We start from the raw sequence: 26,134 nt of genomic DNA, 5'->3' as shown, positions 1-26,134 counted from the left end.
TTTATTAACAACATTAAAAAATAGCAGAAAGAAAATCAAATTATGGCCAACTATGATTGGCCATATTTTCTAGTGCACATTCGCTGGATGAGTATAACTACAGTAAGTACATCCTTCCACCTTAACAACAAATTAGCATAAGAAATCGGAAAGTCTACTTAATAACTTACTCCCTTATAATCCCCATCCCAAGTACCTTGGAGTAACATTGGACTCAGCAGTGGGATCAGTGATGGGTTTCAATTTTTTTTACTACTGGTTCTGTGGGCGTGGCTTATTTTGATGGCATAGCTTGGCAGTGACCGGGTGGGAATGTGACTGGTTGGGCATGGCCAATTATGCAGCCCATTTTGCCAATTTAGCAGTCTATTAAGCAATACACAGCAGCCCCCTTTTCTATTCTTGTTAATACTGCATGAAGTTTTTGCTGTAGGTTTTTCTTTTTTTACTAGGGGGGAGTAAAAAAGGGAAAAATTACATTTTTCCATGAAGATTGTTCTGCGCATGTGCAGAACAGAAAACCAAGATGGCTCTGCCACTGAGGATAGTACCGGTATGGTCACATGTCTGCTGGAGTTACTACCTATTTGCCCGGACTGTACCATACCAGTAGGAACCCACCTCTGGGTGGGATTCACTTACCTTTCCTACTGGTTTGCAAATTTGAGCTTGCATGTGCCACGTCTGCCCACTGCCTTTTGTGCATGTGCAGTGCTCGCACATTATGTTGGGGCAGGTGGGCGGAGTCTCTCGCAGCTGGAGAGAACCGGCTGAATACCATCTCTGATTGGACTGCACTCTCTCCTATAAGATATATCTAAAGAATACAATGGCAAAAATCAATACTAGGAATAACTCAATAAATTATGTGGAACTAAATGGGGAGTTTTAGCTGCTCCCCTCCGGTCATCAGCCTGAGGGTTGGTCTATTCTGCAGCAGAATACAGTGGCTGTAGCATCTGCCATACTAGCAATAGCAATAGCACTTAGACTTATATACAACTTTCTTTAGTTCTTTACCACCATAGTTTAGTCATTTTTTTTAGTCATTTATTTGACATTTATAGGCCGCCCTTTTCCCTGAGGGGACTCAGGGCGGCTTACAATTAATAGGAAGGGAGTGCAAGACAAAACACAAGAAAAAAAAAAGTGAATAAAAAAATAAACCAGTAAAACACAACATTCATTCAGCATTCGGGTGGGGCGAGGTTAGGGTCTTATCCCCAGGCCTGACGGGATAGCCAGATCTTGAGGGCTGTGCGGAAGGTCTGGACGGTGGTGAGGGTGCAAATCTCCACGGGGAGATCATTCCAAAGCGTCGGAGCTGCAACTGAGAAGGCTCTCCTCTGCGTAGTCGGCAGTCGGCACTGACTGGCAGATGGAATTCGGAGGAGGCCTACTCTATGTGATCTGATGGGACGAAGGGAGGTAATTGGCAGAAGGCGGTCTCTCAAATAGTCAGATCCACTACCATGGAGGGCTTTATGAATGGTGAGTAGCACCTTGAAGCGTACCCGGAGATCAACAGGTAGCCAGCGCTGCTGACGGAGGATCGGTGTTATGTGGGCGAACCGTGATGCGCCCACGATCACTCGCGCGGCCGCATTCTGGACTAGCTGAAGTCGCCGGATGCTCTTCAAGGGCAGCCCCATGTAGAGCACATTGCAGTATTCCAGCCTGGAGATCACAAGGGCTCAAGTGACTGTTGTGAGGGCCTCCCGATTCAGGTAGGGCCGCAACTGGCGTACCAGGCGAACCTGGGCAAATGCCCCCCTGGTCACAGCTGACAAATGATGGTCAAAAGTCAGCTGTGGGTCCAGGAGGACTCCCAAGTTGCGGACCCTGTCTGAGGGGTATAAATTTTGACCCCCCAGCCTGAGTGATGGAACGTTGGCCAAATTGTTGGGAGGGAAACACAACAGCCACTCGGTCTTGTCTGGGTTGAGTACCAGTTTGTTAGCTCTCATCCAGTCCTTAACGGCCTCAAGACCCCAGTTCATCACGTCCACCGCTTCATTGAGTTGGCACGGGGCGGACAGATACAACTGTGTATCGTCCGCGTATTGATGGTATTTTATCCCGTGCCTCCGAATGATCTCACCCAGCGGTTTCATGTATATGTTGAATAGTAGGGGGGATAAGACCGAGCCCTGCGGCACCCCATAAGTTAGGGGCCTCGGGGACGATCTCTGCCCCCCAACCAACACCGACTGCGACCTGTCTGAGAGGTAGGAGGAGAACCACTGCAAAACAGTGCCTCCCACTCCCACCTCCCGCAGTCGTCGCAGAAGGATACCATGGTCGATGGTATCGAAAGCCGCTGAGAGGTCAAGGAGAACTAGGATGGACGCATGGCCTCCATCTCTGGCTCTCCAGAGATCATCGGTCAATGTGACCAAAGCGGTTTCTGTGCTGTAACCGGGCCTGAAGCCGGACTGGAAGGGGTCAAGATAGCTAGCTTCCTCCAAGGTACGCTGAAGCTGGAAGGCCACCACCTTCTCAACAACCTTCCCAACAAAGGGAAGGTTGGAGACTGGATGGTAGTTATTAAGAGCGGCTGGATCCAAGGATGGTTTCTTCAGGAGGGGTCTCACCACCGCCGCTTTAAGTGCGGCGGGGAAGTGCCCCTCCCGAAGGGAGGCGGTAACGACCGCCTGGATCCAGCCTTGTGTCACCTCACTGCTGTTGGCAACCAGCCAGGAGGGACACGGGTCCAGTATACAGGTGGAGGCGCTCACAGCTCGCATAGCCTTGTCCACATCCCCGGAGGCAACATCCTGAAACTCAACCCAGAGATGGTCTGCCAAGTTATCCCCCTGTGTCTCGGCTGGATCTGCGGGAGTGGAGTCCAAGTCCGACCGAAACCGAGCAACTTTGCCCGCCAAGAACTGGACATACTCCTCAGCCTTACCCTGTAAGGGGTCCCCTGCCTCCCTCCTATTTAGGAGGGAACGGGTTATCCTAAACAGGGCGGCTGGGCGGGACTCGGCGGACGCAACCAAGGTGGCAATGTGTGTTCTTTTAGTTGTCCTTAGTGCCCGGATGTATTCCTTGGTGCATGCTGTCAGAAGTGCTTGGTTCGATTCGGACCTATCGGACCTCCACAAGTGCTCTAGGCGTCTCCTCCGGCGCTTCATCTCCCGGAGCTCCTCGGTGAACCAAGGAGGCCTGCGGGATCCGCCGACCCGGAGGGGCCGTAGTGGTGCAATCCAGTCAAGAGACTCTGATGCTGCCGAGTGCCAGGCAGCAACAAGAGTCTCCACCGAACTGTGGGCGAGAGTATCAGGAATAACCCCAAGCTCCGTCTGGAACCTTAAGGGGTCCATAAGTCGCCTGGGGTGGAACCACCTGGTCGGTTCCTCCTCCCTACGGTGGGGGTTTGGCCTCCGGAAGTCTAGCCTCAGTAGGCAGTGGTCTGACCACGACAGGGGTATGATCTCATTACCCCTTAGACCAAGATCACAAATCCACTGCTCCGAGAGAAATACGAGAAAACTATTTCTCCGAGAGAAATAGTTCTATACAGCTCTCTCTAAGTGGTTTAATGAGTCAGCATTTTGCCCCCAACAATCTGGGCCCTCATTTTACTGACCTTGGAAGGATGGAAAGCTGAATCAACCTTCAGCTGTTCAGAATTGAACTCTGGGAATGAGCAGTGAGTTACCCTGCTCAAAGTGGCACTCTAACCACTGCGTCATCATCGCGCTAGTAAGTTAGACGCCAGATTCAAGGACACCATGAGAATTATAAGTGGATGCATATTAAGACCTCTTCAACTTGCTGGCTTCCTGTTCTGAGCCATATGAAGACAAGTTGCCTTCATATAGCTGGTGAGAAAATACAGAAAAATTGTGAACAACTCTCTCCTATCAGTGCATGCTGACCTTTCTCATTTATCAGCCAGAAGACTCAAATCCAGGAATCCCCTACTGGTATTTGCACATGTATCCAATATTTTTAATCAATTTCTAATGGAAAGCCAAATGGGTTGCTGAATCCCCAGACACAGGTAGATATATAAATGGCCCCATAAAAAAGGTGCCAGCTTTTAACTACCATATTTTTCGGAGTATAAGATGCACCAGAGTATAAGACACACCAAGATTTTGAAGACAATTAAAAAAAAGTTTTTGTACTCTGCAGACCTCCCAAATACGGCCCGTTTCTCACAGAAATGGGGCATGAATAGCCTTTAGGAGGCTCCTGGGGGGAGCTCCCCCCAAAATGAATAAAAAAGGCCTGGTGTTTTTGCGAATATGGGCCCGTTTTTTGTCAAAAAAAGAGGGCATGCATAGCCTTTAGGAGGCTTATAGAGTACTCCTGAGGGCTGGAGGGGGGGGGGCAACAGTGTGTAAAAAATGACCCTCCCCAGTCCCCAGGAGCACTCTGGAAGCCTCCTAAAGGCTATGCAGGGCCATTTGGGTGAAGGGACGGGGTTTCAGGGGGCAAAAAATGCTATATTCAGTATATAAGACACAACCAGATTTTCAGCCTCTTTTTTGAGGGAAAAAGGTTTGTGTTATACTCTGAAAAATACGGCAACAATGGACAATTCTGGAGAGGATTTGCACAGTGCAAATGGGGCATAATATCCTCCCCTCAGTGTAACTGTGGGGTCCCACGTCAAATTGTAGATCATATTGTGACCAGTTGTAAGCTGAGGGTATATACCACTCCAGTATGTGATTTTTTAAAAAATATGATTCTGTGCCTAGACTTTGATGTTTGAACATACATTTTTTTAACATTTATATATTATTGTGTTCTAGTAATCTAGGTGAAATGTTAATATATATTGCTGGTCCTTGTGCAATATGCTATATAGTAAATAAATAATAATACTGGATGAGGGTTTTAGCCATGGTTAATGCATGTCTGGGGAATGCAGTAAGTATATAGATTAAACTAAGAAAAAGTTCATGATATGTACTATCTTCTTCCCAGTCTGAGTTCATGCCAGTGTAATGCTATTTTTTAAATAAAGAAGGCAATTTCTTACCAATTTGTCCTTATTTCCAAGGAGTGTATTTCTCATCTATGATACCTGTGCCAACTCTGTGGAAGGATTTATACATCTCCCAAAACATCAATGACTGTCAAATATCATTTATTTTATTAGATTACTGGGAAATGCTCCCTGTTTTTATCTGTTAAAAAAACTATACATACTCATGCCAACAATCATTTTTTTGCAACATTTTCACATGCTTACTTTAATGTAAAAGTTGAAGTGATTAAACTCAATAATTGGGGACATTTCCTTTGGGAGTATTTTCAAGTTTACAAGGTTTCCTCGACTATTTAAACATGTTACAAAAAGTAATTGATGTTTGCAATCTGGATTTGCTCCATAGAACTGACTCCATTATCTCTGAATTAGAAAAATGTCTCTTGACTGTGATTAAAGTTTTCTGATGTTTTTTTTTTTTTAAAAAACCACATTATCATTCTGCATCTATGACCTACTCATCAAAGTGAGTTTATAGATAAGATTTATTAATCCTACAGATTATTCCTTCCTATTTTAAGAGAAAAAAATAAGGTATTGATAAATATGAGACACTGGAACCTAGAAATCAGTTGGAAGCCAGTAAAACAGGTCATATTCTACATGGTGAGATAACATCCAGACTTCAAAACTTGTTTTGTTGTCAAGTTTGAATTCTTACCCCCAAGGCACATCAATGGGATTTGACACTAGAAATGAAATGTATCTGTGATATGGATTTCTCTGTCCAGCAAGTTATGCTAATAAAGGCTTTTTTGTGCCCTTGACTTATTCTACATGTTGTTTTTTGAAGATTTTTGGGCTGAGAGAGAATGACTGATCCAAAATCATGCAGCTGGCTGTGGGTCTAAGACAGAAGTAGAATTTACAGTTTCCCAGTTTCTAGCCTGGTGCTTTTAACCACTACATGAGCCTGGTTCAAAAAGAGTTTATCTCTCTAATATAATTGACCAATATACATAATTGGCATTAACAAAATAGGGTTTTGTAATTGAAATTCAGGGGAATCAAGATGGATTTTAGAATACATTCACATTTATTATAGTTTCCAAATATATAAGCCAGGTGAGAAACTGCTTCTAATCATCATCTCATCAACATCATCAACAAAATTTTTGACTTTACTATCCCAAGCAACCATGAAACTCTGAGGTTATACACAACCAGATTGTTTTGCTTGCTGGGTTACAACTCTTTACAACTAATATAAATTAATTATGTTGGTGATATTACATTTCTGGTCTTTTTTCTATTGTTCAGAATACGAAAGGTCCATTTCTAATCAGCAGCTGCTCTTTATTCATTGCTGGAACTGAAACTTGTTGAATGCTTTCTCTAGATATTTCAATATAATTAAATGCATATATTGCTTCCATTCTGACTTTCTGCCTATGGCAGAAAGACAACATTTAGGTCACTGAGAGATACACTATATGAAAACCTTGTCAAATTTGTGCAATGTTAATGTTGTTATATCTTTTAGTAACTTGAATAGATTGGTCACTGGGTAGGGACCTGACATATCTTCATAATGTGATAATATTTATAAGAAGGCTGTTTTAGCAAGGTTTTTTTGTGTTGAAGTTTCCAGATGGAGGGCTTGAACACTAGTAATCAAAAGGAGCCTCCTAGAATTTTATCTTTTCTTCCTTAATGGATTTAAGGATTCCAAAGAATGGAAGGAACCATGCCTGAAAACAGCAGACTTACAAATGGAAAGCAGGAGGGACAAAGATTAGATACTGTACTAAACAGCAACTGGATTTGTTTAATGTTGGTTTAACATGTTGCATGAATCCAACCAAAAGTTAAATCATGATTTAATGCAAGGTATGAACCCAACAAGGAACGATTGCAAGAATACAACATAGTGATTGCACAGTAAAGACTTCATCTACAAGTCAAAAAAGATCAGGAGATGCTGCTGCTGTTGATTCATTTAAAAATATTCACACATTTCCTTAATCCATCCACACTGGGCAGTACCTAGCCAAAAAAAAAAAAAATCCATAATAATTTGTCAAAGCTCCATTAAAGCAATAACTAGGGGATCTCACAGACTAACTCACTATGGGCCAAATAAACTCAATTTCTTCCTTGTGGAATCATATCAGCACTTTGCCCATTCAACAAATAATATACAATGAAGAATTTCATGGGTATCATGGGTATTTTAGAAAGTGCCTCATTCTTTTTCCAGTAATCTTATAATTTACTGAGAACTACTTTGGTCTCACTGAAGAATTGGAAGCTAAAGTTGACTGTAGCTTATCAGGAGATTGAACTGATAATAACTGGTATATCTTGCAATAGCAGAGAGAAACTATGATGGTACTAACCTTGGTTTAGTAAAGTTAGTCAACTTAAAAAAACTGGTTCCATGGTTATGTCCAGAATTGAAGATTATCTGAACTTCTATTACCTGTCCTGAATTCATCAAGTAAAAAGGGCCATAAAACATTAAATACTACATGGGCATATTTTTGTTTATTATGAAGACTTTCTAAAAATAAAATTCCGAGTTGTTTTACTATGCTTGTTTAAAACCTGGGTATCTATCTTCATACACTTTTATTCTGTGTTCATTGCATGAATGATGTGGGTTAGGCCTACTGCCTTAATATATGAGTTATGTGTGTTCACCACAATTGTACAGAAGTAGAATTACAGAATCCCCAAGATCCTATGATTACTGTGTTACTTTATTGGCACCAAATGTCATTTGAAATACTGCTAAAGAGTAAAAACCTGAGTCCATAAAACTTCAAAGAAACAACCATAGACAGTCTTAAAATGGTTGGTGACAAAGAATACTATTGTACTAGGACCATAAAACATTTCAGTAAAGAACTTCAAGCACAGTATACAGAAGTATATCTTTTTTAATAATATAATCCTTTATGTACATCAGTATCATATTGTCTGATAAGTATCTCGGTGGAGAGGGGGGGCAAGCTAGCTTCAATTGCTTACATCAGCTATTGTTCAGGACAGTTGCATATTGACAAATTAAATTATTAAGGAGCCTACACTGTCAGTGCTGACTTAATTTTATTTGCTTGGGATAATCAAATGAATACGAATTAAAGGTGGTTTCATTCCTACAAATTAAAGATGATTTCATTTCAGTCATTAATTCCTTTAGGAAAAAAACCTTACTACTTTGCATGGATTAAAACACAAGAATGGAGTCTGAAAGATGAAAGACAGACAGACAGCTACTAGTTGGTAAAAGCCTTGTTCTTTGCTGCTTCAGTTTAGCTCTGCATACCCTCTATTCAGCTTTACAGACTATTCAACAGCCATTTTTCCTGCAGTTATTGGCACAGCATTCCACGCATATGAGAAAGTATGATTACCGTGTGCTTTTATATGCTAACAAGCAGCAAGCTTTGAGCTTCTGGCTGTATACCAACAGCTAGAAAATTTGATCTCTACAGAAGGACCAGCTCTCTCTATGTTTATGGGTCTACATTTTATTTATAGTTCTATTCAATGATGAGAAACAGAGAAATCAAAGAGATGTCTTGGAAAACTTTAAAGAACAATCAATAGTAAGCGGTATGTGCAATCATCTGTCCCTTAGAGCTAATACATGCAAAGTGAAGTGTTCCTTGTGTGAGTGTCTGTGGGAGGGAGAGACGGTGCAAAATTAAGCCAGAAGTCAAAATTCTGATTGTGCCCTAACAGCACTAAATACCTTATGAAAGCACTGTATAATTAGCTTCCAGGCAATGATAGAAATAAATATGAAAAACCAAATAAGGAGAGTAGCAAAGCAAAAAGGGGAGAGGAGAGGCTATAACAAAATGTAATATCTGCAATAAAAGTAAATATTTTAACAATCCAAATGAATGCTTTTATATGGAAGAAAGCAGCAATGTACATTGCTTTTACTGTAATAATTACTTCTTTTTGTGCATATGATTAAAAAAATGTAAGACAAGATTTGAAGACCATTCTTGAATTACTATATCTAAATGTTTGGCCCAGAAGCAAGGTTGAATATTTCTAAAAAGAGAATGACTGTTGGCTTACCTGAATGGTCATTCTCTAGGCGCTGCGGGAGTGTCTAAGCACGGGTTAACATCAGCTTGCTGCCCAAGGACTGAATTTAATATTTTTGTAGCTCCGCCTCCTGCTCTCCTGAGAGGCTCAGTTTCAAAAAACGAAAAAGAGTCCAAAAAGGTCGTAGGTGGAGATGCAGAATGTCCCCCACTGGAGTACAGAACGCCGCGGGCACTTATTCTGGCGGGGTTGGACACTCCCGCAGTGCCTAGAGAACAACCATTCAGGCAAGCCAACGGTCATTCTCCTAGATGCTGCTTGGAGTGTCCAAGTACGGGACATGCCAAAGCTATGCCATCCTGGGGAGGGAAGAAGAATTGCCCAAGTCTGCGGGAGTCGCAATGACCTGCTGCAGAATTCTTCTCCCAAAGGATGCTTCAGCGGAGGCAAAGACATAGAGTCTGTAATTCTTGATGAATGGAGATGGACTGGACCACGTAGCGGCTTGACATATCTCCTCAATGGATGCTTTCATAGCCCACACAGCCGAAGTTGCGGAGCTCCTCGTTGAGTGTGCTGGGATGCGAGGAGGGACCAGCCTGGCCTGCTGTTCATAGGCTATCTTGATGCAAACACGTATCCATCGTCCTATGGTGGAGGAGGTGACTTTCCTGCCCATAGAGACTGGTTGGAAAGATATGAAGAATCCCTCTAATTTGCGGAAGGAAGCCGTCCATTTCATGTAAATACAGACCGCTCGACGGCCATCAAGCTTATGCCACTGCCGCTTTCTTGGATGTCTGGGGCCCGGACAAAAGTCTGGGAGAACAATTTCCTGTGACCTATGGAAAACGCTGTTAACTTTTGGCACAAAGGCCGGGTCCAATCTAAGGATTACTCTGTCCGAATGCACAATGCAAAGGTCACCCCTGACCAAGAGGGCGGCCATCTCGGATATCCTGTGGGCCAAGGTGATGGAAACCAGGCAGGCCGTTTTAAGGGGCAGATGTCGGAGACCAACGGTTCGAAGCGGTTCAAAGGGAGGTACAGACAGAGCTTGTAGCACGACCGACAAGTCCAAGGTTGGGTACCTGTGGATGACAGGAGGACAGACATTGGTAGCACTCTTGAGAAAGCCACGGACCTGCAGGTGTCTGGTAAACAGCAATTGAGAGTCCGTGGACAGGATGGTGGCCAGAGCCACAGTCTGATGCCTGAGGGTGTTAGGGGCGAGGTCTTTGTCCAAACCCTCCTGCAGGAAGTCCAGGATCTGCGGAATGGTGGCAGAAGAGGCCACAATCTGATGAGTGTCGCACCAGTGAGAGAAGGAAGCCCAAGTAGCCTCATAGATTCTGACTCCTGGAGGCCTGGATGGTACGGATGACTTTGTCAGAAAATCTGCTGAGTCTCAGGATGTCCTCTTCAAGTGCCAGATGGCCAGCTGCAGGCACTGGAGCTCTGGATGAAGAACGGACCCCTGGCTGAGGGGGATCTGATCCTGAGGTATGCGCCAAGGTGGACTGACAGACAAACTGACCAGATCGGCGAACCAGGACCTCACGGGCCAGTGGGGCATTACAAGCAGCACTTCCGCTCTCTCTGACAGGATCTTCCTGACCACCAGGGGAATCAGAGGAAGAGGCGGAAATGCGTAGAAGAGTCCTGGTGGCCATGGTGACTGAAGAGCGTCCGTCCCTTCCACCCCAGGGCAATGGAATCTGGTGCAGTACCGGGGAAGCTGGGTGTTGGCTCAAGTCGCGAACAAGTTGACCTGCGGGTGGCCGAAACTTCGCGCCAGCTGGCGGAATAAGGCTGGATGAAGACGCCATTCTGAGCTCTGGATGGTGGTCCTGCTCAACCAGTCTGCCGTCATGTTGTCCTGCCCTGAAATGTGGTCTGCCCGGAGGGAGTTCAGGAACATTTCTGCCCTCGGCCTAGCGCCTCCGCTTCTGATATCAGGGCCAAAGACCACGTGCCGTCCTGATGGTTGATATGTGCCTTTGTGGTGATGTTGTCTGTTAGGATCAGCACATCGTGGCCCTCGATCTTATCGCAGAAATGGCACATGGCTAGCCAGGCGGCCCAGAGCTCCAGCCAGTTGATGTTGTGGGTGAGCTCTGCCTGCGACCACCAGCCCTGGACTGGAGGTGCGCCCCAGCCAAAGAGGCTGGCATCCGTCATTATGAGCAGGCGCTCCAGTTCCTTGAAGCAGCAGTCCTTCAGAAGAGTATCCATCTGCCACCACCTGAGGGATCGTAGAACCTTCAGAGGTAGATGCACTCTCCTCTTGGAGTTGCTGGCCTTGCGCCTCTGGAGCGGCAGCAGAAACCACTAGAGCTCTCGTGTATGCAGTCATGCCCACGGAACCACTGAGATGCACAACACGAGTTTCCCCAGAACCTGAGAGAAGGAAACTACTGATGCTGACCCCACCGACCAGATGGACCTCACCAGAGACCTGATGCTGTCTATTCTCTCCTGTGTGATGAAGACCTTGCAGTCCCTGGAATCGATCACCATGCCGAGGTGTTGAATTCTGTAGTTGGGGGTCAGATGGCTCTTGGCGAGGCAAGAACCCGTGTAGTTGGAGGACTCGGATGGTGGTGTCTAGGTCTCTCTGGGCCTGCCCCCTGGATGACGAGTGTATGAGGATGTCGTCCAGGTAGCATTCCAGTCTTACCGGGGATAGACCGTAGTTGCACAGTGATGGCGGCTAGCAGCTTGGTAACGGTCCGAGGGGCCGATGATAGCCTGGTGCTGGTTGGCAAACTGGAACTTCAGGAACTTGCAATGCGCTGGGTGGATCGGAACATGCAGATACGCCTCCTTCAGATCTATCGAAGTCAAAAGGTCGTCCTGTCTGACGCAGCCCAGGATGGTTTGAAGGGACTGCATCTTGAAGCGCTTGTATGCCAGATGCTTGTTGAGTTTCTTGAGGTCCAGTATTGCCTTTACCCCCTCCCCCGTAGGATTTGGGAACCAGAAACAGGATGGAGTAGAAACCCCTGCCCTCCTGGCCCTCGGGAACCTTCTCTATAGCCACTATCTCTAACAAGTGATCTATCTCCGCCCTCATGAGCTGGAACTTGTGAGCTGACCTGGGAGTGGGGCAACGGACAAAGGTCCTTGGAGGGAAGGAAAGGAATTCCAGGGTGAAGCCGTGACGGACCGTGTTCAGAATCCAGGTGTCTGTCGTGGTCTCCTCCCACTGGTTGGCGTAAAGCTGGAGATGGCTGCCAATGGGAGATCCCGCTGATGGTCACTTCGACTTCTGGAAGGGATGGTTGGAATACCCCCCACGGAATGGTTTGTGGAAGCCCTGCTGTCTGTTCCTATCTCTGAAGGAGGATTTGTCCTGGGAGCGGTCCTGGGACTGAGGGTAGGACCGATTGTCCCCCCCCCCCCAGGAGGTGGAAGGCTCAGGGCTTCGAAAGGAACTGCGGCGAAAGGGCTGCCCCTTGCGGTCCGGCTTCTTGGTGACAGGGGGCAGAACATTGCGCTTGTCCTTGGACTCCATTAGAAAGGGGTCCAAGGCCTCTCCGAACAATTTTCCTTCCTTAAACGGAGCGGAAGCTAGTTTCCACTTGGCTTTCACGTCCGCCTGCCAGTGGCGAAGCCATAGCAGACAGTGTGATGTCACATTGGAGGCCAGTGCTCTAGAAGCGAACCTGGTAGCAGCAAGGGAGGCGTCGGCAGAATATTCAACGGCCGCTATGATTTTATTAACGTCCTACCTAGCTCTGGTATCGCCCCGCAGGGAGGCCGGCCAACAACTTACGTAACCAGAACAGAGCCACTCCACCAAAATATGAGGAGGACGCTGAAGCCTTCATGGCCCATGCCATGGCCTGGTGGGTCTTATGGGAGACCGACTCTGCCCTCTTGTCTTCCATCTTTAAGCCCTCCAGTAAATCAGTCGGAAGGGCAGAATTAGATGTGAGGGAGACAATGGGGTCATCTACCTGGGGAAGCTTAAGTAACTCCTCCAGAGGGGCCTCCATGTAATAAAGCTTCTTGTCCGTACCACTAGGATTGGCCATGGTGCCCGGCTGGGCCCATTGACGCTGAATGATGTCTAAAAACAGCTGAGGAGCTGGGACCAGATCCAGAGGAGGGGAAGCCTCCTTGAAAAGCCCCGCACCTGGGTCTTGGGGCCCAATGGTGTCCTTGGTACCCTGAGCCAAAGGCGTCTTCTCAGCTGGCATGGGCAAACCCATTTGGGGTGCTGCCGCCCTAGCCTTGGTTAGGATAGCCCTAAACATGGAGGGGTTGAAAAGACCCGAAGAGGCAGGTGCCTCGGGGGCGGAATTCTCATCTCCTGAGAGGTCCGGAGCATCTTGCTCCACCTCCTCCCCATCGGATACCTCACTATCCCAGTAGGGGCCGGGGAAGCCTCCCTAACCGGGGGCTCCTGAGAGTGAGTGGCACGAGGCTTGTTGGAACTGCCAGGGTCCCTGGGAGCAGGGGAGGCAATTGCAGTGCCAAAGGGTAATTTAGTGGCCAACTGCTGGATCCCATCCGAAATACCCTGAGATATTGCACGTGCCACCACATCCTGCATGGATTTGGACAACTGGGGCTCCTGGACCTGAGGCAGAACTAGCTCAGCTTCAGAGGGAGCCAAGGATTTCTCTCCAGCAAGGGTCACCATCATCAAGGGAATCCTCAACCAGGGAATGGCAGGGGGATCCTATGGAGGCCCTAGAAGGATTGGGAGAGAACCCAAAGTCCTCCTCAGGTGGCAAGGAGAGGGAGGCCTCTGGCTGGGAAGTGAGAAGGGAAGGCCCTGCCTCAACATCCCTGGAATTGGGGCCTCCCTGTTGTTGCTGCTGAGCAGCCTGGGCCTTCTGAAATTGCTTTCCAAGTGCCTTCTGGCGTCTTTCAGCAAGTTTCTCATCTGCCTTAAAGGCCTTGCTGACTCTGGGGCGCTTTCTCTTGGTTGGACACCCCATCCCATCACCTTTGGCAGCAGGATTGGGCCTGCTGCATTTGGAAGAGGTGGGCCCAGCTTGTTGTTCCACCTGTTGCTCCATCGTCTGTCTCAGAAGATTAACAGCTGCAGAAATGGCTCAGAAAGGCAACCTCCTGGAGAGAAGATGCGTTTTGCAGGAGCCAGGCCAGATGGTAATTGAAGGCTTTAAGCAGGTGGAGCTGGAATAATGGCCCCGGCTGAGGAAAGGCCGGAAGCCTGCAGATCTGAGCTTTAGCAAGGGAGAATGGCCGGATTGAAGCCAGAAACCCCCCGCAGCCGCTTGGAACAGGGGAGAGGAGAGCCTGCCTGGCAACACAAACCTAGACCCTTGCATTAAGTGCTCTCCGCGGCGATCTGTGAGTGAGGCAGTGCGGTAATGGTCAGAGCCTCAGAGAAAAAGTGCGCCAAATTGGATTCAAAATGGCCGTCGCAACTCACTCGCTCGCACACCTGGAGCGACACCGGGGGAAGCTGGAGAGCTTAATGCTCCGTGCTGGGGACCCTACCCCCTTATCCATGCCCTGGGCTCGTTAGCAGCAGCTAACGAGCCTCCCCACGGCAACCAGGAGCCTTTACACTAGAGAAAGGCAGCCTCACTCCAGGAAGCCTGCCTCGCGCCAAACAGCTGATTTTAAAGTGAACGAAAAGCCAAATTAGAACGGAGGAGAAATTAAAGGGGAAAACAGAAGGTCTAAGCTAACTAACCACAGTAAAAATAAAATTCTAGGAGCTACACTACACTGACTATGGGAACCAGCTTGCTGCACAAGGGCTGGATCTCCCCAAAATGTGTCCCATAGGGCGACTGAGTTTTTTTAAACTGAACCTCTCAGGAGAGCAGGAGGCGGAGCTACAAAAAATATTAAACTCAGTTTAATGTTAACCCGTGCTTGGACACTCCAAGCAGCGCCTAGGAGAATAGTTGGTCAAACTTGATTGCTTGGGGACAAAGGATGGGGAAACTGTGCTATGAGTGGATGACTGTGCAGTAGACACTACAGGAAATATAGTGCCATTACTCAACTTAAAACAGTTCCCTTTCTATTTCTAGAACCAGTCCTCCCTTTAACTAAGGTCTAGTTCTTCCATTATATGAAATGAGGAGATTATGTCTAATGTCAGGTGGTAGATTCTGCATACTGTAGTCTGAAAGAAAGAAAGAAAGTGTTTATGCCACCTGACCTTTAGCTTGCTGGTCCAACTGCTGCCAAGTGGCAATGGTTAATTCAACTGTCACTTCCACGTGGAATACAGAGGAGATGCCATCTTGTTTTTTGCTCCAGATGAATACAATAACAATAATTAAACCACATAATGTGCACAAAAAAGGTAATTACTTCACAATTATTGATAAGAAAGATAATAAAGTCTGGATAGTGAACATGGTAGTACTTGGAGACAGCATAATACAAGAGTAAGAACTGGAAAAGTTAACAACATACAAAGAACTACAATTAGAAGGACTGTAAAAGCAAGCCAAGGTAGTACCAATAGGCAGGTTGAGCACAATCCCAAAACAATTGGAGCACCACTTGAACACTATCGGCATTGATAAATTCATCATCAGTTAACTGCAAAGGGAAAGTTTACTCAGAACAGCTTAAATCCTGTGACAATACTTCCAACACCATCAAAGATTGACATTTGTCTATCCCAAGTACTTGGCAAGGACTCAGTAGGTAGACAAAAATGTCAAAACCAGTCTGAACATCTGGTTGACTGTGAGATGAACCATAAATTAAAAAAAAAAAGACTGGCTCTGCCCTGAACTGTAAGCAATGTTGCACATGTAATGACATGGAACATGTCTACCGAACATTCCAAGATTCTACACATCACTATACCATGAGTTCTAGACCACCTTTAGGCAGGAAAACCATCTGGATTGGTCGCTCACTCTCAGCCCAAGGGCCCTCCCAGGATGATGATTGTGAAAAAATAAGAGAGTAATTGCCTTGAGTCAAACAAAATAATGATATAAGTAAATAAATAAATATGTTTACACTAGATACACTCCTAATTGAACCAGGGATTTCAAGAGTACAGCATCCTAAATACTGCTTCATACTTGCTTTCACCAGAGGCTACAATATTTACATATCATTTGGGGCTTATGGGGTCCTTCCTCCCTCCCTCCCATCCATACTTGTGGTTCCAAAGCAGCATGTACGAATAGATTTTTCTTTTTTAGTGTTGTCTCCCTTTTTCTTGTTCTCATCTAATATATTGATTGAGAAGAGTTGCTGATCACATTCCATGCCTAAGAACCACAATATGTCAGCTCAGCAGGACTCTGAAATTTAGTTACTGGGGAAAGGCATTGTATTCAGGGAGCAGGAGGGTGCATACTGTATAGAAACATTACCTGCAGACTTTACTTTCCCATCATCTGTGTGAACAATATTTACAACAGGTTCTCTTTATATTATGAGGGACATGAATAGCAGCATCTGTTAACTGGCTTAATTATGACACTTGATGCTTTTGACTTTCTCAGCATAACAGATGTTTATTTTGTGGCTGCGTGAAAATGGGAGCACTCTGAATAGACTTAACTCCAACGTGTAAGAGTAAAGATTATTGGCTCACTTTGACAGTAACCCGGGATAAGAATTGAGAAAGTCAGGTGAAGGTTTGAAAACGTTACAAAGACCGCGCCAGACGGAATTACTTAAGGGAGAGAGTTAGGTAATTTCAAGTGTCTAAACTCCATGATCTTATTGAGGCAATCTCTTTCAATGAAATCTATCTCTTTGCTTGCTTCAGTCCTCATGCGTGTTCTATTAAGTTCCGCTGGGGCTGTGACCCAGGGTAATCCTCAGAAAGAAAAATAGCTGAGTTGCTAAAGCCTCAGGAATAAATCCCATCGTGTGGAAAACTAATATTGCTGCTTCTTCTTCAGGGGGAAATACGCAAATGTCTCTTGAAGCAACGGTGCCAGGGAAGTCCCCAGCAGTGGAAGAAGGCTGTTGCTTCTCCCGAGTATTCCTCCCCCCTCCACAACTTGTTCAGCGATAAGGGGCGGAATTCGGAGGAGCAAAAAAGCCGCCCAGGACTCTGAAGCATGTGCGCATTTGCTTTCTCCTCCCGCTTTAGTAGATAACTACTGATAAGCGCCGGGTCAGGAAGTGGAATTGCCGGATTGGTTTACTTGCCCTGGCTCCTCTTTCCCTTTGAGGAGGCGGGGAGGGGAATTTCTACTACTCCTCGGGGAGGTAACAGATTCCCCCCGCCCCAAGCACTTTGGGTGACCTCGGGGCCACACGCTCGCCTCCCTGCGCCTTCTTCCTTCCTCTTCGAAACACGCGTGGACACGGCCCTTGCAAGGCCGCAAGTCCTCTTCCAGGGCGGGAGCTCCGGACGCCCAAAGCGCGCGAAAGAAGCAGCTATGCCGCTGCCGCCGCTCTGCCCTACCGCTCCCGCGAAGCCCAGCCCTGACGAGCCTCCCGCCTGCGGGCTCCTCCTCCTCCTCTGACACCGACGCCGCCCATTTCCAACCGGCGGGCTCCAGGCTCCGCCTCGCCCCGCCGGCTGCCCGGTTTGGCTGGTTTCTGACTGTGCTTGCTGTTGCCGTTGCCGCATGCTGTTTCGTGCCGTTGCCGGAGGAGCAGGAAGATGGCGGAATCAGAGCCGGACTGCAGCGCGCTTTTGGATGAAGAGCTTTCCTCCTTCGTCTTCAACTATCTCTCCGACAGCCAGGTAGGGCTTCGGAGCGCCGGCTTAGTCTCGGGGGGGACCCTCAACTCCCCCCCCCACTCCCGGCACGTTCGGAACAGTGGCTGGGATTCTAAATGGACCGCGGAGTCGCCAGGAGGGGGAGAGCCTGGAGCGACGGGGTGCTAAGCTTGCGGGGTTCAGTGTGTTCAGATCCCCTGTGCACCGACCGGTACATCTCGGCTACAGGGACTTCGGAACCCATAAGTCATTCGGGACCCCAGCTCTGCTATCTGTCAAGAACGGGCGGGGGTTAAAAATTCCCTGCACCGTGAAATTTGGGGCTGGGGGATTCCGATCTGTCATGCTTCGCTGGGATGTTTTACGCAGCGGGTGCTTGATCTGACATGCACTCGAGTTTCGAGCATTAAAAGACGCCGCATGCCCGCATTTACTCTGCAGAGAATCCGGGGCGCCGGGAATGAGGGGTGTGTGGTTGCATTAAGACGCAACTTGGAAGTCTGGTGCAGAGAACAGCCATGCCTTTTTCTTTTTTCTTTTTAAGTGCTAACGATGCAGGCTTAGATCTGCCAGGCAGGAGTGATCTCCCTTAGAGAGCGCGAAATGTGCGTTGTGTGTATATGTGTCTGTGTGCGTAAGCGTAAGGACTTTTGATTTTTCCGTAGCGGATCTTTTCCTCTCGGGAATGGGGAGAGGAAAATGGAGAGCTCGCTAGTTGCCCGGCGGTCTGACACATTCCAATGCATCCAGGGTTGTGGAGCCAGGAACGCGGCCCTTTCGGGTGCCCGGCTTCGTTCAAACGGCAGGGGGAAGGGACGAAAGTAGGGAGGGAGGCTAGTCCCTTACTCGCTGCAGATTAGATAGGATCCAGCGGAACGGAAGAAAAAAGAGCTTTATTTTGGAGACACTTAAGTTGAGGATGGCTGTGCGCACCCCTCTTCCCCTTGGAAACCCATCCGAACACTTTTCAGCACCACTCGCACGTGGACGAGTGGATCACTCTGCTGGTGTCCCAGATAACGAGTCTGGGCTTTTGCAGTGCTGCAGAGCTGTTCCTTTTAACCTTACCTTCCCCCCAAACCTGAACGCCATTCGGTTCCCCCCTCCCCAGAATTAAAAACTATGGATAGAGGAATGGGAGAGGCTGAGGGTGCTATCCATGGGAAATGAAAAGAACAGGGTACAATGTTTATTTACTCCCCCCCTCCCTTCCTTTGGGCTTGCTGTTGCTTTTTCTTTTATCGTGGGGAGGCAAGATTGGCAGCAATTCAGTTTGACTGTGGGAAAACAAGGGTAAATGGATGCTGACCCCCCCTTCCATTTTCTCTTAGGGATTTGCTGGTGGGAGCACTTAATGTCTTAGGGTTGTATGTGTGAGTCATTGCTGATTATATACCCGCAGCTTTAGGGTGAGGGTGGCGGTGGTAATCTTAGTTGCTTCAAATAAGCAATTTTGCAGATTGCTGCCCCTTTTGGACCGAGTTGCATGTCAAAATCAGATTAAGGCTTTTTTGGCAGCCCTTGCTGATCACGAGCGGGTTCCTGCTGGAAGGGCAGCAGGCTGCATTCCTTTCCATGAGGAGAAGCGGAAGAGCTCTAGAGTGAAAGCGTCAAGACCATCATGATAGCTCAAGTCCTGTTGCAGAGTTTCCTATGGTTACAATTCCATGCCTCCCTTGTCTTCCAGGTTTTCCCATAAGTAGAAATGGCCCTAATTTGGGGAATGGCATATAATAGTATTCCATCTTTCTTCCTGCCCTCTCTCAGGTTTCTTCATTTAATTGATTAGAAGAAACCTGGGGAAAATTTGCTCTGGTTTGGTCCTAGACAAGCAGGAACAGCTTGTCCAAGTCCCAACAATTCATCCAAAACATATTTTGTGTTTATCTGGGAGACAGAACCAGGCTGGACTAACTCCAAGCTGGTAGTCTGTAGTTTGAACACTTCTGTTCCAGGACCAGTACTGGAGCTTTCCAGTTTGACAGTGTTGACTGGGAGTGGGAGGGCGTGGATGAACTTTTCACAGAATTAGATAGGAATGGAATATTTTGTAAGTAGGAATTTTTTTTAACCTTGGTTATTTAGGTGATGCCAGATAAAGAATAAGGAAACTCTCATGGATCAATATAAAACGTGTGTTTGCTTTCAGAAAATACCAACAACAAAACCCTCAGGCAGAAAAGTTAAGAGATTTGTACAAAACCCTCTGGTTGTGTTCTTTCAGATGAAAGATCTGACATTCTGCAGCTAGTAATATAGTTGGTACAGTTAAAAGTGGATCTTTTTGTATAATGATAGAAAAACCTGAGCTGTCTGGCCCTGTGTATTCTAAATTTGCAAATGTAAATGGAGATACTAGAATCTGTATTTTTTTGCATGTTGGATAATGAAAAAACCAAGTGAGCGAGCATTTCCCGAAAATCTGAACCATGTACAAAGATTATTTTCACAAGCTCTGATGTAATAAACAGCTATTTGTACCTAAGTAGCATCAATGCAAATATGTAATTTAGAAGGTACATCCCCAAAACACTTCTGGTAGGTTAATGTGTGCTTTTGGTGCATTATTAGAAGGTGTTGTTAATCTCTGGATTACTTTTTCCCTTCCCTTGCGTGTGCAGAAGGCTAAAGTCTGAAATTGAAGTGGCATGTGATTGCTTTGGAAATGATTGAAGTTGTAACAGTGGTTTGCACTTGTACTTTAACCTCTGACGAAACTGCAGTGAAGGCTCCAGCCTTGAATGCTGTCACATGCTTTGCTTGTAACTAGAAGTGGGAGGTGGTTCCTAGGCCTGCCTCCTGACGTCACTCTCCATTACTACAATACTGTACTGAACTTGCCTCTGCTTACAGATGGGCTGCTGAGTTCTCAATGAAGTCGGGAAGCTGCACAAGATCAGATTATTTTACGAGGCTAAAGTGTCAGGAAGCTCGGGGAGAGAATGAATGTTATTCCTGTCTTTCACCGAGTCTCTGAATTATTTCAGTTCTTTTCTGTTTCTTACCATGAATACCTTCTTCCCTTTTTTTTTCCTTCTGCAGCAAATATTGCAGAAGGAAATGTATCTCAAAGTCTTGTGAATGTTGATTATATAGTACAGGAAACTGGAAGCTCATCAATTTGAAAGTATTTAATTTTAGTTATCTAAATACCTTTTATGTCTTGTTGGAGAGGATATTTCCCAAAATGACTGCATTGCAACACTTAGATAATAGAGCCTGCAGGCTGGTTTTCTCATTGGAATGGGCCTGCTGAGCATTGAACTGATATAGTTTATGCATTAACCAGCAGGTTGCATTCTGTGCTGCTAGTTTTGAGTTTGTGTCTGTTGCTGGTACACGATGTATTGTAAGATTTCTGGAATTTTTCTGTCTTAGAAGAATAAGAAAGGGGGTTTCCTATTCTATATATTAGTTTTAAAAGAAAAATCACAACACAGGCTGTCCTGGAGGGTATTTCTTTGTTCCGCAGCATCTTGATAACAGTTCCATTAATTCATAGTTGGAAATGTAAACTATGTTTGATAAAAAATAAAGTGGCTTACCTTCTGTCAGATAAAGTCCAATGAATTCATAGATTTTTTAAAATAATGCATCTTTTCCATTGCACAAGCTTCTGCAATTGGAATGTCTGTCTTCATTAGTTGAATGAATTAAAGGTAGGATTTTTTGGGGACAAATACTATAAAGTTTTCTTTAGGAGAACATGTGATTTTAAAAAAATATCTTAATATATCCCTCCAATATCTTGGGGAATAATTTAAGAGGAAGATAAGGGATATCAGGTTCACCTGTTTTACATATTTCAGCTCTGAACAAAAATGTGGGAAAGCCAGCAAATTATGGCTTTTATAATCACTATTAATGAAGCGTTCTATATTTTCTTTTCTTTCTCTTTTTTTGGTGCCCTAGATCATTTATTTGCATTCTTGGGAGTGACAAAGTTGTCTTTTATTATTGTTCTTATCAGTGTTTCATTAAAAAAAATACTATGGATTTAAACTATATTTGTTCTTCCGTTGTATCATAACAGTTTTTGCTACTGTATCTTTCTCATCTCCCATCCTGAATAAAATTTTTGGTTTGTCCTTCCAAAATAAAGCATAAATTAGCAAATAAAGGAAGTAGGATTATTCAAATACACACACACACACATATATATATTGTACTGACTAATATTTTCTTTCTGACTTAAAATCACTCTACTGTATGTATCCAATCTCATATGATCCAAATAACATCCAACTCATATAAATTTCCATAAAACTTTCTGGATTCTCTCAAACTCGTGCAGCCTTCCTCGTCTTGAGTAGTTATTCTAAAACTGCATTTTTCAATTTTTATTGAACTATTTTTATATAATAAATTAGGACTTGCATCTCTGGTGATTTTGAGAAGGGTTGGAATTGTTTCATTTTTAAAAAATTCTAGAATATACTTTATATTCCAGACAGGAAAGCAAGCAGCATTATATTCTTAACACTGCTTGCTTTCCTGTCTTTGGCAAATGTCACACACAAATTGAAACTAACAGAGGAACAGCATATTCAGAAAACTTCATAGAAAGAAAACCCTTTTGGAGATACATCACTTCAGTTCCAAAAGTTAAATCCTGTTGAAACTAGTGGGATTTATTTCCAGTTAAAAGTGTATACGCTTTGAATATAAAGCTGAAATGATGTGATTATGGGAAGGCAAGAGGCAGAATGTTTAAGCTGTGGAAATAATGCCTTTGTGTGGCATTATATTTTTAAGTGAAAGTTAATCTAAATTGCTTTTCAACATAGATTCCACTCAGAGAGGTGTAAATTTAGTGCCAGACAGCTGTATAGATTGGATCCATTTGTTTATTTTGAGAGTCTATAAAGTGTGGGCAGTAGTCAGCAGGCATCTTTCTCCACAGCAAAGTTATGCCAAGTTTTGCTGAAGCAGAAATCTCAGCAGAATAATACTGTCAATTTATTCTTAGCAAGTTTGGCTTCTGGACTTTTTTTATCGGAATACTTAATAAATGATCCTAATATATGCACCACGTTGCTATTGGCTAGGAACTGACAATGCCACATGACTTTTATGATAATAATGATTTGACAGTTTACCAAACCACGGATCTAGAAATACATTGTGTTTAACAGTACAAAATTTGGACAATAGTATACTCAAATGCCTATATCAATGTTGGTGAATCTTTTCGGCACCAAGTGCCAAAAAGGAAGCACTTCGCACCGGAAAATGTACTTCTGATTTCCGGTGCATGGATGTGAGCAGGCCAAGTATTCCGGTTACTGTCACGCATGTGCACGCATTGATCAGTTGGCCAGTGTGTATGCTCACGTCGGAAAACTGAAGGCCAGCTCTTCTGGTTTCTGGAACTACTGCACATACATGCACGCCAGAAACCTGAAAGAGGAATGGGTGATATTGCATGTGCCAGGCAACATGGCTCATGTGCCATCGGTTTGCCATCACAGGCCTATAGCATTCAGCTGGATAACCAAGAACCAGAAAATCTCCACAAATGAAATCATTAGATAAACTAAGCATAAACATTGTACCATGCATTTTTCATGATGGCCAATAATTTGCAAGGAGAAAATATATTTTAAAATGACCTAGTCATTTCACTGGTTCTGGAGTTAGCTTCTGGCACCAGTATCTTCTATAGCAGGTGTTCATAACTCTTCATTTGGGGCTTCGGTGAAATATGTGATATGCCCAAGGGGCAGTTGGTGGGTCTGGAGCCACTATCCTTGAGAAGAAGTCATTCTCCATAGATGTCTCAAAAGGCAACTGGACTATTTTTTCCCTTGAGGAGGAAGAAGAAGATACTTTGCTTCATCAGTTTTGATAGTGCAGACAATGGAAGGTTTCACCACCACAATTGATGAAGCTTCTTGGATCAGAAGCATAATGTTTTCTTCTTCCTCAAGTGAAAAAAGCAGTCCACTTGCCGTTTGAAACAAAAAGCACCTTTGAGACAACTATGACCTGGATGACTGAGAATCTCCATAGACATTCACCATAAAACTTTGCAAACAGGTGATTGTAATTATTCAGAATTGACACCATTTACCATATTTTTCAGACTATAAGATGCTCCAGACTATAAGACACACCTAGCTTTTGGGGAGAAAAACAAGAAAAAAAATCTGCCTCTGTCTCCCAGCAATTTGCCTCCTTGCAGCAAATAGCAAACAGCCTGGTCAGCTTCAGTACAGCCTGATTTAGCATGAGCAACTGAATGGCAGTTGGATCTGCCTCCTCGAATACTGCCTGTCAGCTGTTCCAGGTTGTGAGGATTGCCCCTGTCATTGATTGCCGCCACCACCAACCATTCCAGGTGGCAGAGATAGGCGATGGCAATGGCAATCCCCGGGGCCCGGAATGGGCTGAAAATGGGATGCACGGAGGGAGAAAATGGGGCATGCGGAGGCAGCGATAGACGGCAGCAGTGATGGGCGGCGGTGGTGATTCCCACAGCTTGGAACAACTGATAGGCTGCTCTGGGAGGCAGATCTAACCACCAATCAGCTGCTCGTGCTAAAGCTGAAGCTGACCAGGCTGTTTGCTGCAAGGAGGCAAATTGCTGGGAGGCAGAGGCCGAAGGGTGGGGGGCGGTGGGTGGATGGGGCTTCAGCAACATTCGCTCTGTAAGACTCACAGACATTTTCACCCGCTGTTTTGGGTGGTTGAAAGTGCATCTTATACACTGAAAAATACAGTAATTATCAGAAGGCATTTTTTATCTACAAGACTAGGAATTGACTGCACTGGAATGACTCCAATTTAATTGTTTTGTACTTGCAATGATTGTTGACAGGCATTTTATGAACATGTCCATGAGGAACAGCAGTGTCTGCATGAATGATAAGAAATGAAAAAGAGTAATTAATATTAGTCTAAAACATAGCCTTATATGATTTGGAGAACAATATGGCACTTTCATTTCATATGAAGAGAGTATGGCCAACTGAGTTAACGGATGCTTTATGTTTATAGTTTTTATTCATTGAAGCTACTGCCAGTTTATATGGCTTTAAAAGTAAGAGGACAGTTTTACAAAGAATATAACATTTCTGTTAATAAAGGGATTTTAAACTGTCTAGTTTAGAAACAAAATAGTACCAAATGTTGTATATTCATAATCTATATTAACTGCCAAGAGTTGCTGGAAGTTGTGTGGTATATTGCTATGTATACAACAATGTGAAATCATAAATGTCAATTCCTTAGTACATTGGCTTCTGCTTTGTTTCAATCTAGTGAGTTTTATTTATTTAGTGTCTTAGTCTGTACATGTACCTTATATTCTTCTTTCTTGTTTCCATAATTAGTATGCACATATATTTAGTAAGGGACACTAACCGTCCAGACCAAAGATTTAGATGGGATGTAGAAATAATGCTAATCTGGTTAAAACCAATCACCCTGACATGGACTCAGTCAGAATGTTGAAAAAGGTACTGGTATCTGTCAGAAACAAACCTGGATATCTATACTCACTCTTTTTCTGGCTTATCTGTACTTTCTCTTCACCAATCTCAAAATGGAAAGTGAGCTTCTTCCACAGAAGAAGTGAGGACAATGGGTACATATTGATTGGCTTAGGTAGTCAGATTTATGGAATACAGACTTCTAAAGAATTCTAAATAAAAAGTTACAGATGCATTGATTTAGTTTCTCACTCCTTTTTCTTTGTTCTGAAGATGATCCATTTCTTTTGTATCTATGTCGTTCATATTATGGTGCTGGGCCTATTTTCTAATAACAGCAGAGAAACCTTTTCAGAAGGCAGTAGGGCTCCCAATTCCCCACCCACACAATCCTCACATTTGGACAGCCTTGTTCCTGTATTAATTGGTGCAAATTTAAGAAGGAGCTATCAAAAGCCAACTATATTGATTACAATGTTGGGCTAAAAGAAGGGAGATCCAGGATCAAATCTGTCCTCAACCATGGAAATTCACTAGGTGGCTTTGGGCCAATTACTTTATTTGGTAATAATAACCAATAATAATTTGGTTATTTGGTAAAATGGGAAGAGGGAACACTGCATACCACCATGAATACCTGCATAAAATAGGAGATATAAATGTAATAAATTTTATAAATATGTTCCTAGATGGTTTCCTTAGAGATCATGATAGCAGAGCTTTAAAAGTAAAAAATGGAACATTTCCTGGTAAATTCCAGTAAAACAATGTGCTGGAGGCAAACAACCGGTCAATGGTATTGATAGCGTGGAACAATATACATTCATACATAGACATATATAATGGACAAAAAACAAAATGAAAACAAGATAAACAGAATAGTCACAAGCAGGGAGAAAAAAAAATACAGCACAAGCAGTAGCAACTTTCTTGCATGCTTGATTTACTTGTTTCTATGTACCTTTCAGAGGCAGCTTGTAGCCATGGTTTGAAACAGTTTGCAACCTAAAGATGTGGCCAAACGTATTTCCCCCCAAA

At 44.7% G+C, this 26,134-nt stretch overlaps 1 protein-coding gene across 6 annotated transcripts in view; it reads left to right on the top strand.

Moving 5' to 3' along the window:
* The first annotated feature begins 16,435 nt into the window (after positions 1–16,435).
* Positions 16,436–26,134, top strand: part of PPARGC1B (PPARG coactivator 1 beta) — a 123,510-nt gene continuing 113,811 nt past the window's right edge. For 2 of the 6 annotated variants that reach the window (XM_032209011.1, XM_032209009.1), the window contains exon 1: positions 16,461–17,687. In XM_032209011.1, coding sequence (XP_032064902.1) covers positions 17,604–17,687 — 84 coding nt within the window. In that variant the 5' untranslated portion in view covers positions 16,461–17,603. Of the gene's footprint in view, positions 17,688–26,134 lie in introns of all 6 variants that reach the window. The other 4 variants (XM_032209012.1, XM_032209014.1, XM_032209013.1 and 1 more) reach the window with 4 other exon arrangements.

The sequence above is a fragment of the Thamnophis elegans genome, chromosome 2, assembly GCF_009769535.1.
Source record: "Thamnophis elegans isolate rThaEle1 chromosome 2, rThaEle1.pri, whole genome shotgun sequence".
Taxonomy (NCBI): domain Eukaryota; kingdom Metazoa; phylum Chordata; class Lepidosauria; order Squamata; family Colubridae; genus Thamnophis; species Thamnophis elegans.
This window is presented reverse-complemented; position numbering and strand designations above follow the sequence as displayed.